The sequence below is a fragment of the Podarcis filfolensis genome, assembly GCF_964270895.1.
Source record: "Podarcis filfolensis genome assembly, chromosome: 13".
NCBI lineage: Eukaryota > Metazoa > Chordata > Lepidosauria > Squamata > Lacertidae > Podarcis > Podarcis filfolensis.
The window spans coordinates 15,264,155-15,281,294 of NC_139615.1; the positions used below are offsets into that span (position 1 = coordinate 15,264,155).

The following is a 17,140-nucleotide window of genomic DNA, read 5'->3' on the forward strand; positions in this document are numbered from 1 at the left end:
CTAGAATTCATCACAGTACATATTGAAAGCTTGTTTTCAGGGCTAAAACATGAAGGTAGAACACGTCCGGTGCCCACAAGTAAGTATGAACCAACAGGCAGAGATGTCAGAGAATTCCATCAGAAGCACAAATGGGTGTTGGAATTGCCACAATTCTGATTTTCACCCAAGGTCAGGGAGAGATCTCCCGCAAATAAATATGAGTAGTAATCATTGTGGCTGTGGGGTTTTTTGGGTCCATGAAAATTTCAAAAATAATTAAGGTTGTTTTCTGCATTGTTTTTGATATTTCCCTTCCGTTGAAATGCACCAAAGTGAATTACGTAATTAAATATGTTAGCTTCGGCCATTGTGGATAGCAAGACGAACAAAATAGGTTTTAGCAGGAAAATGTTATGAAAATTATGTATAGGTGGTATTTAACACCTTTTAAACTGGCCAAAATGTATAGAACAAAAAATGAATTTTGGAAATGTAAGGAAAAGGAAGGGACTTTTTACCATATGTGATGGACGTGTAAAGGAGGTAAAAGCTTTCTGGGAAATGATATATAATAAGTTAAAGAAAATGTTTAAAAACACCTTTGTTAAAAAAAACCAGAAGCTTTTATGTTGGGTATAGTGGGTAGAGAGATACCGAGACAAGATAAAAAAATTGTTCTTACATGCAACAACTATAGCAAGAATTTTGTTAGCCCAAAGATGGAAACAACAGGAGTTACCAACAAAAGAATAGTGGCAGATGAAGCTGATGGACTTTGCAGAACTGGCGGAACTGACAGGAAGAATCCAGAACCAGCGAGACCAAGCATTCCAAAATTCTACCTATTAAGGTTGAGTAATATAATATTTTAGGTGATGATATAACAAGGATAAGAAACGAAGCGAAATGTAAAGATGTAAAGTTTAATTTTGTAAACCATCAGACGGGAGGGAGGGAAATCGTTAGGCTCAGTTGAGCCAAAGAGATAAAATAAGAGGGTACAATGTTACATAATGTGATTATATGTAAAACCAATAAAAATCATTTATAAAAACAAAATAGGTTTTAGCAGGAGCCAAACGTATAGCGGCACTGATTGTGATGAACACAGGGAAGAATGGAAATTGCCACCCCTTGACATCCCTACTGCCAACAGGTGAAGCTTATCCAAAAAGGGAGATCCAGGAATCTGAACTGAAATGTCAGTTGCTGTCTGTGGAGACACACAACTCTTTGTCCGTAAAAGAAAAGGTAACAACTTGAGCCAGGGTTACTGGAAGTTGCCCTCTCCCCACATCGCCCTGCTTCCCATCCACCACGTAGAGTCCAAGTTAATCGCACATCCAACCCATGACTGAGTTTTTTATTAACCACCACTCCTAGAAGAGCTGCCCCAGAGAGTTCCTTGACTTTGCCTACTTGACTGTGGGAGAGTCAGAGCTTGAGGCACCATGGAGGAGGAATTGCCAGTCCTTGAGCCAGAGAGGGCAGCCATCAACAATCCAGCAGACATTTCCGTCATCTGCTTCTACTTCCTTGCGGTCATTGGAGTCGGTCTGTGGGTATGTATGTAGGGAGGGGGGTGCTCCTCTCACATAAACACGCTTCCCTCTCTCATCTAGGGGTTTTTTCCAGACTGTCTTTATTTTCAGGTGGGATTCTATCCCATCCTGGAAAATTCGGGTTGTGCAGTTAGTTGATTGGGAGCTCCTGTGCAACAGACTTGTTTCTTCTCCCCTGAAACCAGACTTTTTGCAATAAGTCATGGGAAAATGCACCAGGAAATGAGTCTGTTTGATACACAACATCATCTAATCTTCCTGCAGACAGATCCCAATAAATGCTCGATAAACAGGCTATCTGGAAGTGACCTAGGAAAGAAAGGACTCAGTTCCTCACTTAGAAAACAAAGCCTTGCTGTGGGGAAGGAATTGGAACCAGCATTTGAGGGTAAAACATGGAGCTGTCAGACCCAAGCCAGGCCAAACAGCATACCATCACCCATTTTTCTGTTACTCAGCTCATTTCCTTGCATAGCTCAAAAGATTCCTGCATTGTAAGGGGTTGGACTAGATGGACTCCCTTCCAAATCTACAATTCTAAGATTCTATTATTCTAGCCCAAACACAACTCATCCACCCACCATCATCTCTCCATTTGAGTCTTCCATGTCTTCTCTCGAAGTATTTCAGGTTCGTCTATTCATTTACAAGGCAACTTGGGTCCAGGGTCTCTTAAGGACAACCTGATTCCATATATCCCTGGTCTGACCACTGAGATATTTGGGGGAGTCTCTGTTAGTGGCCCCCAATGCCTCCGATACACAGCTTGTATCCACCAGAAGCCACACATTCAATATTGTGAATCAAATTGTATGGAAAGCCCTCCCCCCCAGCTGAAATTAGACAGAACCACCACCCCACCCCACCCCCATTGAATGTCAAGCGCTTGACAAAGACTTTTCCGTTCCAACAGGCATTTTAAGTTCACCTGTTTTGATAATAAATTTTCATTTATTTTAGCCACGGAGGGGGGGTGATTCTAATTGGTTTTATCCATCGTATACTTTTTAGAATTTTTTTATGTAGACGGCTTAGAAATCCTGGAGATTACGTGTCCTGTATAAATAGCATAAATAAAACAAATTTACAGAAAGGAGAATGAAAAACAGCTGAAGTGCTAGACTCAAATGCACTCTAACGGTTCACTCAAAGGATTACTCAGTTACAAAATGTCATTAATAATAACTATAAGCATGAAAAACGCAGAATAAATTTGTGTGGGTGCTGGTCCATTAGGGCTGCTCCTCCAACTTTGGTTGGCTGTCAACCAGCCCCCACCAGACCACCTTCTTACTTGTAACCAGGCTGGGGGGTCCTTGCCCATCAGCTCCCTCCTCCTTGATCTTAGTGTTTCCCTTCGAGATGCCTTCAGGGAGGAGGTTGGGGAGCAAAACTAGACTCCACCCATCACTGGTTCTCGGTCCACCTCCTGTGGTCCTCCCTGCCTTCCACCCTTCCAGTCCCAATGGGCAGAAGACACCAACTGATAAATTTGCCCGAAGGTTGGAGCAGATGTTTTCAGAAACACACCACACCCTTTTAAGTCTTGTTAAAGCAGCTGCACTGGCTGCCCATCTGCTTCCGAGCTGGAAACAAGATTCTTGTATTAATTTACAAAACAACTTCGGTCCAGGGTAGCTCAGAAACCACCTAAACCTTTCTTTCCCAGCTCAATCCTGAGATCATTCACAGGAGCATCGGTGGTCATTCGCCGATTTTGCAAGGCTCTTTTGCTGTTGAAACCTGATTGTCACCCCTGATTGACAGGTCAATGTGTCAACACATGGAATGGGACCAAGTTTCAAACCCATGAAAGGCCACTGTGAGCCTATATTGACACTTCTCAAGGATGCAACTAGAACTTCTTTTTTAAAGCTTGATTAATATATCAAACTTCTCCCAAGGCACTGCAGATAAATACAAAGATTTAAACTAATCTGTGTATACCTAAACTGCAAGTTACTTAGATGTTATTAACTAAGTTATTTTAAAAAATGTGTTAAATTTAACTGGGGGCAGCCTGTTCCGTTATGCCGCCTGAGGTGGCTACTTCAGTCTGCCTCGTGAATGGCCCAGCCCTATAAATGCAGTTGAGGAACCTAGAACCCAAACACTGCCTCAAGACTTTCCTTTGCTGTTCTCCTCTCCTACAGGGTTCCTCTGCCCCACATTCAAGCAGGGAGGCCTGTCACGCTAGGCATGTTTTCTGCTTTTTCCCCATCCTTGTCTCTTCTCTTTGATCCTAGGCCTGGTCGTTCCAGATGGGTTAATCATTGCAAAAAGCTACACCAGTCAGGAATGTACTAGCAAGCTGGTAATGAGGTGTAAAATTGAACAGATTAGCAATTGAACAATCTGTTCCCTAAAGGATGGGCTCCGTTCCCTCTGTGCTTGTCTCCTTTTGATGCAGCCAGGGCAAGAAATGTGCCCCATATTATAACACACACATCCCAAAATGGCTGAGCCCTTCCACATGTCTACTCACACCACCTTTCCTCTCTCTCTCTTGGCTCACAGTCGATGTGCCGGACCAACAGGGGTACCGTCAGGGGATATTTCTTGGCTGGTAGGAACATGGTGTGGTGGCCGGTGAGTAACAGAAAATGGACAGGAACAAAGGAAGAGATGGGAGCCCTGGGGCTTGGGAACAGGGGGGAAAGAGGCCCCAAATCAGAGAACGGGAAAGCTATTTCATCCTGAGGGACACATTCCCTTTTAGGCAACTTTCTGGGGGCCGCAAGCCAAGTGCACAGACAAAAATGGGCGAAGCTGTGGATGTTTACCTTTGTACAGTAGGCTAGTTTCCAGACAGAGTCACACACCCCTCCCTCCCCACCATTCAGGGAAGCAAAAGGCATTACTAGAATTCAAGGACACATCCCAATGAAGCTGTGAAGCAAGGCTGCTTAGGGGTGTGGCCCCGGGGAGAGCCCCAAGGGCCAGAGAGCTGTATTTGACCCCCAGTCCTGAGGCTCAAAACACCTGCCCCAAATACTTCAGGTTGGGGAGAGGGATGGATAGGAATGAAATAAGATGATGAGAATGGGAGGGTGGGAAGATAGATCAGAAGATAGGGAAGATCAGGAGCGAGGAGGAAAAATACAGAGAAGCGAAAAGAAAGTGAGAAACAAATTAAGATGATGAACAGGCATGGCAGGGAGAGAATTAAAATATTTAGGACACTGGATGAAATTGGAGACAGGAGGGAAGAGAGGGAAGAAGCACCAAGGTCAAGATGGTGGGTGGGCTTTGGTGTTTTGGTTGGTGGTGTGCGTGGGGAACGTCAAGTAGCTGCCCAATCCCTTCTTTGGCGGTTGGTGTGCCCACAGATCGGCGCCTCTCTCTTTGCCAGCAACATCGGCAGCGGTCATTTTGTGGGCTTGGCAGGCACTGGGGCAGCGACCGGCCTGGCTGTGGCAGGATTCGAGTGGAACGTAAGCAATGGGCTGCAGGCTCCATCTTTCTTTTTCGGGAAACACAGCGTGCGGGTGGGGAGGCAAGACTCTTTCATTCGGCGAACAGAAACTGCAAGCGGGACTGATCACATACACACTTGGATTGGGGCCTGCTGTCACCCGGGCAGCTTTCTGAGGGCCACCTGCCATCTGTGGGTGGGCCATAGTGGAAAGTGGGAGTGGCAACACACACAAATTCTACCTTTGTACAGTAAGTTAGTTTCTATGCATCCACACACTCCATCCTTCACCCAGGCCGTCCAGAGGCAAGATCAGAGTGCAAGGGAACATTCCAGCCAGGCACAAGCACTCAAGGAGGGTGTGAAGCAGGGGCCAGTGAGTGGTTTGGCCTGAGAAGAGTTCTGAGGGCCAGGCAGAGAGGTCTTGAGGGCCCCATCTGGCCCCCAAGCCTGAGGTTCACTACTTTTCCTATAGACATTCAACTGGTGTTGATTTTCCCAACTTGAAAAGGCAGCAATAGAAGAAACTTCACCCATTACATTTCTGCCTCTTACGTACACGTTAATGACACAGAAGCCCTACCAAAAAACAAGATTTCTTTTTTTAAGGGAGAACTTGAACCACCCTAACCCACTTCTCTCTTTCCTCCCAGGCTCTCTTCCTTGTCCTCCTCCTAGGATGGCTCTTCGTCCCGGTCTACCTCACAGCTGGGGTAATAAGAACACACATTGCTTGCTTCTTTGTGACATTTTAAATCTCTTCAAGGAACCCAGGGTAGCCCCATGGTTCTCCCTGACTCCAATTTTATCCTCACAACTGTACTGGGTGAGGAGGTGGGTTGGGCTGAGAGATGGGGACTGATCTGCAGTCACCCAGCTAGCATCATGGCTGCGCAGAAGTTTGAACTCAGGTCTCCCATGTCTAAATCCAGCATTCTTAACTCCTTGGCTATGTCGAACAGTGACTGGTGTGTGAAAACTGAGGGCATGAGAAGAGGAAGATGCTGAGTGGGTCTGGGCGGCAAGAGAAAAGAGGATGGAAAACCAGGATGCTGTGGGACTAGTAGGTTGGGAATGGAAGAGCAGAGCCAAAATATTGGATTCATCCCAGGGAGCATGCTAAGAAGCTCACCCTTGGAACCAGAAGCTCCCCTTTTTCCATATACAACTCTGTGCCATTAATACCTATTTATTAGACTAGGTGTGGAGAACCTGGGACCTTCCAGATGTTGCTGAACTTCAAGCCATTCAGCCCTGGCAAGCATGGCCATTGGCCAGGGATCATGGGAGTTGTAGTTCAGCAACAATCTGGAGGGCCAAAGGTTCCCCGCACCTCTACTACACCAATAAGCTTCAAATTTAAGCAGAGTATTCATTTTAAATGTGCAATCAAATGTTAACAACAAGTTGAATTTAAATTTATCATCATAATGTGAGCTTTGAAAAAAAATCAACAATCACACACACAAATTATATGTCTAGAAAGGCTTGCCAAAGAAGAATGGCATTTTTAGCAGGCATCTAAAACAGTAGTGCAAAGTTGCCTGTCTAATGTCAATGGGCAGGGAGTTCCAGAGGTTAGGTGTTGCCCCTCTGAAAGATTAATTCCTTGCTAGTGCAGAGCGACCATTATGTTGCTCTTGCTTTAACACTATAAAAGACAGCAGTGACATCTCCCCTGCTGCTTCCTCCCCCTGCAGGTCATCACGATGCCACAGTACCTGAAGAAGCGCTTTGGAGGCCGACGTATCCGACTCTACCTCTCCATCCTCTCCCTTTTCATGTATATCTTCACCAAGATCTCAGTAGGTCAATTCTCTGGGCATGAAGAACTGAGAGGGTGGGCAAGTGGGTGCAGGATTTCCAACAAGGGTTTGGCTGGTCCACTTCCACCTGAGGAGAGAAGGCCACTTTAATGGTGGACGAAAGCTGCCACGCAAAGCCTGTCCCCTCACCCAGCCACCTCTTGGAGAGGGAAGAACCCCTTTCGCATTCTGATCTCTTTGGGGACCATTAGCCATGATCTATGGACTTGGGCTTTCTCCTTCTCACCTGGCAGGTGGACATGTTCTCTGGAGCCGTCTTCATCCAGCAAGCTTTGGGCTGGAATATTTATGTGGCCGTCATAGCCCTCCTGATCATAACCACCATTTACACAGTGACAGGTAACTGGAACATTGAAATGGTTATCGGAACAGGCTGGTGGCAGGGAATACAATAGAGAACCAGGTTGCCAACCGGCCATGAGAGAGAGGCAGCCTGACCTGTTCATGCCCCTTTAACCACAGCAGAAACCAGCTTTTCAGACCGTCAACCTGTTAACTGCTGCAAGTCAATGTGCTTGACAGGTACAGGGGCAAATGACACCTCATCCCTAGAGCCAAGCTATATTATACTAATAGCTTTCTTCTTCTTCTTCTTCTTCTTCTTCTTCTTCTTCTGCAATCACTTGTAGCCGAGTAAAATTGTCTGCCATGAACACGGTTTTCACAGTGAGTCCGTAAGTGACTGTGGAGGCCAATTCTGGATCCACATGTCCTTCCACAGTGGGGACATTGGTTTCCGGGTGGGAGTTGAGTTGATCACAGTGTGGATTTGCCAAGCGTGCCTTCCTCTTAGCACATTTTTCCTTTTTGTCCTGAGTTTGAGCATCTTCAAAGCCCATGATACTAATGGCACTCAGGGCTAGTCAAGGGTTTGTTTGCTTGCTTGCTTGCTTGCTTGCTTGCTTGCTTGCTTGCTTGCTTGCATCAGAGGCAGAAAATCCCAGATACGCCTCTCCCCATCCCAGGCAGCAAAGAGAAAATAAGAATGAATTAAATAATAAAATATTTGCTACCATTTTGTGAAACTGCTGGCCTTACGGAAGGACAGGCAGTCATTTCTAGTTCATAAGATGGAAACCTCAGAGAGGTAGATAGGCAGGTCTGTGCGCATATGTGGAAGAGAGAGAGAACGGGAGAGGAAGAAAAGGGAAGCAGTGTGTGTATGTATGTGAAAGGAGAAGAGTGTGTATGTATTGCAGTGAGTGACAGACAATATGAGAGTGAGAGAAATTGAGAGACAAGCTCTCTCTCTCTCTCTCTCTCTCTCTCTCTCTCTCTCTCTCTCTCTCTCTCGTGTGTGTGTGTGTGTGTGTGTGTGTGTGTGTGTGTGGCAGAGAAGAAATGCTGTGCCAAGCATGGCCGATACTCCTTGCATTAACCAAGTTAATTGCATACGATTTCGCAGCAAAACATAGGCTAAGGGGCCACTCACCAACCCACCCCCTGCTTAGAAATGGACTTTGCGCTCTTTGTGTGTTTGAATCACAAAGGAGGGAGCCTCCTCTCACAGCATTATCTCCCCTTCCCTCCATCCCGGCGCGTAGGCAATCTTACCCCTGGGAACATTACGCACATTTTCTGCCCTCAGATCTTCAAGCGCAGCCTTTTCTGAGTAAACTCCAGTTCCCCACCCCCAGCTTCTATTTGCCCCAAGTAGAAGAACTAAGCTCTATTTGGCTCCAAAAACTGCTTCCTGGGCTAATAGGAGCAGCTGAGAAGGAGGAAAGGGTTCAACCCCTTCCTCAAACTGGGGGACCCCACTTCTATGAGTCACTTTTTAAAAATAAGACACAGCAGCAAGGGCTAAGGGCCTAACTCTGACTGAAAATATGCAAAGAAATGTACCTCAGACCGTGGGCAGAATGCCTCAGTAATGCACAACCGCTGCTTACAGACCCCATTGAGTTTTGGTGCTCTGGGCATTCAGGTGTTGTTTCCTTGAAGAGTTGAGGCATTCCCTATTTTTCTAAAAATTGATAACAAACAGGCTAGGCTACCTGAAAATGGCAAACATCAATGGCACGTATAATAAAGCTACTGCTGATCCACAGATTTGACACCCATTTTTCAAAGCACTGTCATTCCATGACGCTTCCACCTCATGGATGAAGTTGCTGATGTTTCTAGTTTTCTGTCCTGAAATCATTGGCTGCGATTGTTTTTAGAACACGTTTTGTCATCTATACGTTAACCACTCCTTCGGGAGGGCAGGATATAAACTGAATGAATGTACAACTGAAGGTGCCTTTAAATACCTATGCAGCAGGCAGAGCTTCAACAGGCAAAGCTTTGCCTCATCCTGAGGGAGAGTTCACCTGTTGAATTTCTGAATGACATTAAGGACCCCTTCCAGAAAAAAAGATAAGCAGCCTGAGTAGTGATGAACAGGAAGAACAGGTCTGGTTATTCCTTTAATGCTCTTGAGAAACCCCGATCTGTTGCTGGTCTGTGTTATAGTGGTAGCATTTCGACAGAGCCTCTTGCGCACATACGGCTTTACAGAGTTTAAGAGGACAGGTCTTTGCCCTGAGGAGCTTACAGTCTAAAGTGCAGCTGGTGCCAAGTGAGATGGATCAACCAAATGACAAGGTGATCCCCAGGATCCCTGTTCCAACTCTGCAGCTCTATGCTTCTATGATTTAGTGCAATAATACGGTTCCCTATGACCTGCGCATGGCCTTCTCCTGTCTTGTCTCCAGGTGGGTTGGCGGCGCTGATGTTCACAGACACAATCCAGTCATTCGTCATGATTGGTGGATCCTGTGTCCTGATGGGGTTTGGTGAGTAGGTCACTTCCCGTGGAGGATATGACACTGAGGCATGGGCACCATATTGGTAACAGAGGCAGTGGGGTGCAATGGTAAGAGTTTTGGACGAGGACCTGGAAGACCAGGGTCCAAGTCCTCATTGAGTGACCTCGGGGCAGTCACTGTCTCTTGGCCGAACCTACCTCACAGGATTGTTGTGAAGATAAAATGGGGAGGAGATAGAATCCACCCCTTATGCCACCTTGAGGTCCTTGAAGGTGGGACATTAAACAAATCAACATACAAGCTTTTAATCAGTGCTAAAATGCTTTCCCCACTGTTTTCCAAAGAAATATATTAGATATTAATGAAATATTTACTGAACTTAAAACATTGGAAAAAGTGGTGCTTAAATTAAAGTGAGAAAGAGAGCTATAAAGCTAAAATGCTTTTTAAAAAAAAACTCTGGTCATCGCCATTTTAGCAATTTCCTCCACGTTCCCAATCTACATTTCTGTTCCAAAACACTTCTTTTTTTACCAAAAGCACACACACAAAACCCATATCCGGGGTTGCGCTGGGGGCTTGGTGCTAAATAAATACTTTATTTTACTTATTTTTAAACTAGGACTATTCTTTTTGATGAGATAACTCAGCTGTGCATCTTCCACATTTCATCTCGGTATCCCTTGTACGACTCTGGTTTGAAAGTCTTGTTCTAAAAACAATCTTTATTTGTGATTTATTTGTGGTGGAGAAAGCCTGGGTTCTTTTGGGGTTGGAAGGAAAAGTCTGGGCAACAGTAGCAGATGTTTGGGGTGACATTATGAGTGGGTGTGCCATTTCCGGTCTTTAAATTGCCTCTATTCCGCTGCAGCCTTCAACGCAGTGGGAGGTTACCAGGCGGTGTTCGACAAGTACATGCAGGCCCTTCCCACGCAGACCCTTTCCCCGAACCCCGCTCTCTACAACATCTCAGCCTCCTGCTACCTGCCCCGCGAAGACTCCTTTCAGATGATGAGAGATGCTGTCGTCAGCGACATGCCCTGGCCGGCTGTTATCCTTGGCCTCTCCATCAATTCTCTCTGGTACTGGTGCACTGACCAGGTAAGGCAAGGGCGAGAGTATCTCTCTCTCTGCCTGGCTGTATCGCAATCTCCTAATGGCTTCTTGCACAAGATCATACCCTTTTCCTCTGGATTTCAACACCCAAGTTTCTGACTCGCCGCCTTTCTAATGTTGTAACTTTTCTGCAACCAGGACTTGATCGTTCTGGTTGCAGTTTCCTGCACCTTTTCCAGCTTTGTGCTATTTGAGTTGCAATGGCCAGAACTGGATATACAGCAGTGGTTCCCAACTGGGGGTCCGCTTAACCCACCCAGGGGGTCCCCATGGCACCATTCACGTAACAAAAACTACCACAGAGATATCACAACTTTCAAAAGCAGGGGATCCGTGGCTTGGCGTTTGAAAAACAGGGGGTCTGCAGTACTTAGCCAATTGGAAAACACTGGTATTCAGTTTTTCCAAGTGCAGTTGCACCATAGATTTGCGCAAAGTGCAAAATTTTCTTCATAAAAAGCCAAGAGATGTTGTCAAAGGCTTTCTCCACATCTACGAATATCAACACCGCTTTTGTATTAATATTAACTTGTAACTTTTCCAAAGTGTCAATTACATTTCTCATATTATCCGATAAATGTCTACCATTTACATCCTGCTCCACCCCTGTCCGCCAACTTTGATAGATGAGAGGGGTATAAACATTATTATTATTATTATTATTATTATTATTATTATGGCTTTTGCTATAGAAAGGTGGGTGGTTTCACCTGTCTGCCAAGCACCTGACATCATGATGACATTTGTTGAATGACAGGTGAGGGATTCTCAGGGTGAAAGCCACCCCACCCCACTCCTGATGTAAAGGCATTAGCTAAATCATGGAAAAGATGACTGGCAGCAAAAGTTCCTGTTTTCATCCCGCACAGGTGATCGTGCAGAGGTGCCTGGCTGGGAAGAACCTCACCCATGTCAAAGCCGGCTGCATCCTTTGTGGCTACCTCAAGCTGCTGCCCATGTTTCTGATGGTTATGCCCGGCATGATCAGCCGGATCCTGTATCCAGGTAAACATCTGGGGAGAGCTGGGGAGGCAGGTCGGAACTGGGGGGAGGAGGTCATGTCCTGGTATTCCATGAAGGCAGAAAAAGTTTGGATTGCTTTCCTGATCTCAGGGCATGCCGCTGGTGCTAGACTGCTGACGTACAATGCAACCACAACCTTCAGTCCTGTCACCAGTGGCCTGAATAGAGCTGACGGGCTTTTATTCTCAATAACTACTGCTGTTGCGACTGGGCAGCTGTGCTTATTCTGCATGCATTTAAGATTTAATCAGATAATCTTAGGCCATGGTACATCTGTTAGCCTGCAACTGCCACAAAGCTCTCTCCTGCTTTTGTTGAAAAACACTAACACAGTTACCCTTCTAGAAGCTGAAAAGTGAGTTTGGTTCCTCTCAGCAGGTAGAAACTTCCAGCTCTCCAGCTTTTTTCTCCGCTTTCGTTGTGCTCTTGGAGACCTCAAGAGATTGCTGGCGGTTTAAGGATTTAGGTTGCATGCACACCACACATTTAAAACAGATTTTCCTGCCAAAGATTCCTGGGAACTCTAGTTTAAGGGTGCAGGGGACTGTGGCTCTGTGGGGGGTAAATTAAAGTTCCATGGTTCTTTGAGGGTGGGACATAAGCACCTATTTAGACATTGGCTACCTGCAACGTAAAAGCCAACGGCTCTGGCCCAGCACCCAGTAAGCGGTGCACACACAAAACATCAGTCCAGAATTGATGGCACCCCTGCAGTCTTCCCATGACACCTGCAGCTCCCCCCACAACTCACCGGTCCTTGGGCATGAGGTAGCTGTCTTTCCCTTCCTTGAAAAATACACAGAGCTGAAACAAGGAAGTTCCCCTTCCCCTTTCTGCTCTGCGGGCTTTTCCAGGCTCAGAATAAGTCTGCAGAATCAGACTTTCATCCAAATCCTTTGGAAGAGAGAAGTGGGTGTGCACACGATTTCTCGCTTCCTGTCTCTCTGCAAGTGGGGAGAAGGGGCGGCCCCCACGACCCTCGTTCAAAGATCCAAATGTACTGACAGGCCGGTGACACCTGCAGTTTATTTTAATCCGGGAGTTACATTGTGTCCCCTCTGCTTTCTCAGACGAAGTGGCTTGCGTCATCCCAGAGGAATGCAAACGGATCTGTGGCACGGAAGTTGGGTGCTCCAACATTGCGTACCCCAAACTGGTGGTGTCTCTCATGCCGAGTGGTAAGGAACGGTGGTGTTAAGGGGATGGCGGGTTTTGCCTGACTTTCTTGCACATGAAATCCTGAGTCCTTTGGAACCCACTGCGCTCGCCTTATTATGGATTCTGACCAGCTCCATCTGTGTCACCTGAGAGATGCTGAGCTCCAAGGAAGATGGATGTGCTTCCCTTCCCACTTCATTGTGTCTCCCCTCTGCAGGCCTCCGGGGTCTCATGCTGGCTGTGATGCTGGCGGCATTAATGAGCTCACTGGCTTCCATCTTCAACAGCAGCGGTACCCTCTTCACCATGGACATCTACAACCGCCTGAGGCCGCAAGCCAGCGACAAGGAGCTCTTGATCGTGGGCAGGTGAGGAAGAGCGCTGGGTTGTGCCACCATAGCTGTAGACGTTTCCCTTTTTTTAAGGGAAATTCCCTTATTCTGAATAGGATTCCTTGCAAGAAAAGGGGAAAGTTGACAGCTATGTGTCCCACGCCCATTGAGTACAACTTCATTCGCTAAGATAACTTAATAGAGCCCGGCAGCAGAAATGGGGAGCTCAGGACGGGTCCAGTTTGCCTCCATTCTGCTGTAGGGACATATTCGAAAACCCTAGAAACTGTAACGGAACAAATATACTTTTTACATTAAAAAAACTAGCAACAACCACAGACCAGATACGTTGACTGCCAAGATGGCTTTTGTAAAAATTCTTTTGGAAAACCAAACCAGTTGATGCCACAGCACAAGGCAAGGACTTGCAGAAATCCCTCCCCAACTGCAACCAAGCACTGCTGGCTAAATGCCTTTGGTGGTGCCTCCATTCTCCTGCTCTCCCCAAGGGGGGTGCTGCGTTCTCACCTTGCTGTTGCTCCCCACAGAGTGTGGATCCTGCTCCTTGTGGGAGTGAGCATTGCGTGGATCCCAGTGGTGCAGGCAGCCCAGGGGGGCCAGCTCTTCGACTATATCCAGTCCGTCAGCAGCTACTTGGCCCCGCCGATCGCGGCCATTTTTCTCCTTGGGCTCTTTGTCAAAAGGGTTAATGAGCAGGTGAGTGACATTCGGGAAGGGGCCAGCATGGGAAAGGGACACTCAGCCAGTGGTGAGGAAAGCCAGGTGCCAAAGATAAAGGGAATTTAAGCAATAGGCAGTAGCCATTTTGGGATATGGAATTCAGGTGCTCGGGGGATGGGGAAACACTGGAATAGAAGATACAGTGGTACCTCAGGTTACATACGCTTCAGGTTACATACACTTCAGGTTACAGACTCCGCTAACCCAGAAATAGTGCTTCAGGTTAAGAACTTTGCTTCAGGATAAGAACAGAAATTGTGCTCCGGCGGCGCAGCAGCAGCAGGAGGCCCCATTAGCTAAAGTGGTGCTTCAGGTTAAGAACAGTTTCAGGTTAAGTACGGACCTCCGGAACGAATTAAGTACTTAACCCGAGGTACCACTGTACAGAGAAGTCACTGCAAAGAAGCCTAACTCTCCATAAAGCATGTCACAGGTTTATTTTAGGATCCATCCTTGTTCAGCTTCTGCTGCGGACCCTCAATTTTAGGGTGCAGCACAGGAGACCAAAAAGAACAGGACAAGCAAATATTTGGGTTAGAAAGGATGCAAAGCAGCCAGACCTAGCCCAGCGCCTTGGCTCTGTTGTTGTTCATCCTTCTCTTTCACCCTGTTTTTCTCTCTCCCTCTTTAGGGTGCGTTCTGGGGACTGGTGGGGGGGCTAGCCATAGGCATGGCCCGGATGATCCCGGAATTTTTTTACGGGACAGGAAGTTGCCTCTTCCCCAGCACCTGCCCCCGCCTGATCTGTGGAGTCCACTATCTCTACTTTGCTTTCATCCTCTTCTGCCTCACAGCCACCATTGCGGTGGGTGTCTCTCTCTGCACCTCACCTATCCCTGAGAAACACGTAAGTACAGAGGCCGGGTGGGCAGAGGAATACACATGAACCTGGCACACGAACCTAAACTGGGGGCTATAGGGTGACAGGGCCTCACTGCCAAGACAACTGGGGGTTGCCACCTTCAAATCTGCAGCCTCCAAAAGCCCAACTCTAGTTTACAGTTTTTAAATGCATGGTGGGGGTGTAGCTCATTTTGGGGAAGGCTGGCCTAGCGGTATGAAAGACGAGCCACAGAAAAGTATATTTAGAGCACACACAAGAATCCTGGGAACTGTAGTTTTCCCCATCCCAAAACTATAGTTCTCATCGCATTTAACAAACTACGGTCCAACTACAAGCCAGTTGACGGAGTGGGGGCCCCCCCATTTGTTCTCTGGCACAGAGCCACTTCCTTTGGTCCCTTAATGGCCCATTACTCAGACTATCGCCTCACTAGGAAGCTAGCCTGCCTATTCCAAGACTTAGAAGGGGGCCCAGGCATACAACCTACCCGTCTGCCAATGCATAACAATACTATATTTGCCCATCCGTTGTCAAGGGAAGGAGAGGAGGGCTTGGGCAGGTGAGCAACGCTACCATGCACCTTGTGTCTAACCAAACCACTCGTCTTGCCACCCTAGCTGCATCGCCTGGTGTTCAGCCTCAGACACAGTAAAGAGGAGCGAGTTGATCTGGACACGGAGGAAGAGGAGGAAGCCAAACAAAGGGAGGCTGCCCGGCAGCGGCGCCGGGAACATGTAGAGATGGAAGCTGCCAGGAACGGGAGGCTGGAGCAGGCGCTGGAGGTGGAGGGTGAGGCAGAGGAGGCGGCTTTGTATCACAAGGGGGGGAAGCCTTTCGCACCCCAAGGGCCATATTCCCTCCTGGAAAGCTTTCCGAGGGCCACACACAGGGTCAGGTGCAAAAGTGGGAGGAGCAGCAAATGCAAATTTTACTTTTGTAAAGTAGGGCAGATACACACACTCACACACCTGTCTCGATCCACCATTCAGAGACATGAGTTTGAGGACACATTCCAGCCAGGCCAAAACAACTGAGTTTTGAGGCAAAGCCAGTGAGAGGCAAAGTCCTGGGGAAAGTTCCAAGCGCCAGTGAGAGCGGCTCATGGGGCCACATTCAGCCCTGAACCAGTATCAGGAGATGAGAGGCAGACCATCCCACTTTCCCCCTCTTAACTATCCCTGCAGCAGGCCCCAAACCACTTATTACTCGGTGGCGTCATTTTCCTTCTGAGGTGGCCTCAGCCACGCAGCCCTGTTGGCCCTGACCATCCTCTGTTCCTTCCCCTCTCCGCGCAGATCCCAAAGCAGCAGCCTCCTCTGGCAGGCTGCGCCGGTGCCTTGGCTGGTTCTGTGGGATGGCGGCAGACAGCCAGGAGCAGCCGGAGCCGAGCCCAGAAGAGAAGGCTGAGGAGCTGCGGCGCCTGACAGACATCACCGAACATCCAACATGGAGGCGCGTCGTCAACATCAACGCCGTCGTCATGATGGCCCTAGCGATATTTTTGTGGGGCTACTATGCCTGAGCGCCACCCAAGACGACAGCTCTCCATAAACCTCTTGACACCCTCTTATCCACCAACCCCTTCTGGGCATAACTTCAGCCTCTGAGGGACAGTGGCATCAACGTGTTGTCAGGGAACAAGCAGTCATCAACCCGCCAGCCAGGATCATCCAAGCCCACCAAAGACCAACCCTTGTAATCCAAGTCAGAGAGGGCGTTGTAATGCGACACACGGAAGGAGAAGCTGAGACCTTTCAGGTGTTGTTGGACTCCAGTTCCCATCAGCCCCAACCAGCATGGCCAGGGATGATGTGCTTTGTAGTCTAACATCAGGGAAGGGTACTGGCTCCCCGTGCGTGTTGTAGCAAGATGCCCCATTTTGAAGGCCCTTCTTAGTTCCTCTGTGCAATGCCACATATACTGCCTCTCTCCCACAGCCCTCACCTCAAAGGTATGAAGCCTATGAGGAAAGACAAACCGCCCAATGTTAGTGGCGTTACAAAAAAATAAAATAAAAGAGTGGCACGTTCTTCTTGGGGGCCCCACCGATTTGGCACCTGGTGTCCTCACCCCTTCGAGTCCCTAGAGCAAGACATTCTAGCTTCTTGTCCATGCTTCCACTTTTCTTAGGTCTGGTCATCCAAACCACACACTTTCTCCCAATGCTTTTCACCTTCATCACATTTGTGCGGCCCCTGGAATCCAAGTACCCCTCATGCCGTCATCACCATTTTCACCAAGGTCAGTGTAGCAGAGGTTGTTTAGTTCCTCCAGAGCCACATGGAGGTCATGAGAGTCAGGCACAAGGGTACCTCCCTTATTACTTGGTTTGAGGTAGGCAATGCTGGCCTGCCCATTCCCCCCCCCCCCAGTAGGCCGCACATCTGA

General features: G+C 47.7%; 1 protein-coding gene across 1 annotated transcript; it reads left to right on the top strand.

Moving 5' to 3' along the window:
- The first annotated feature begins 1,374 nt into the window (after nt 1–1,374).
- Nucleotides 1,375–16,782, top strand: SLC5A2 (solute carrier family 5 member 2). The gene is made up of 15 exons (XM_083584178.1): nt 1,375–1,544; nt 4,062–4,133; nt 4,874–4,978; nt 5,613–5,672; nt 6,660–6,764; nt 7,019–7,124; nt 9,485–9,565; nt 10,410–10,639; nt 11,524–11,659; nt 12,748–12,855; nt 13,053–13,203; nt 13,716–13,884; nt 14,540–14,755; nt 15,370–15,541; nt 16,048–16,782. Exons 1-15 carry the CDS (start codon nt 1,434–1,436, stop codon nt 16,272–16,274), a joined length of 2,049 nt encoding a protein of 682 aa, XP_083440304.1. The 5' UTR covers nt 1,375–1,433; the 3' UTR covers nt 16,275–16,782.
- The last annotated feature ends 358 nt before the right edge of the window (nt 16,783–17,140 follow it).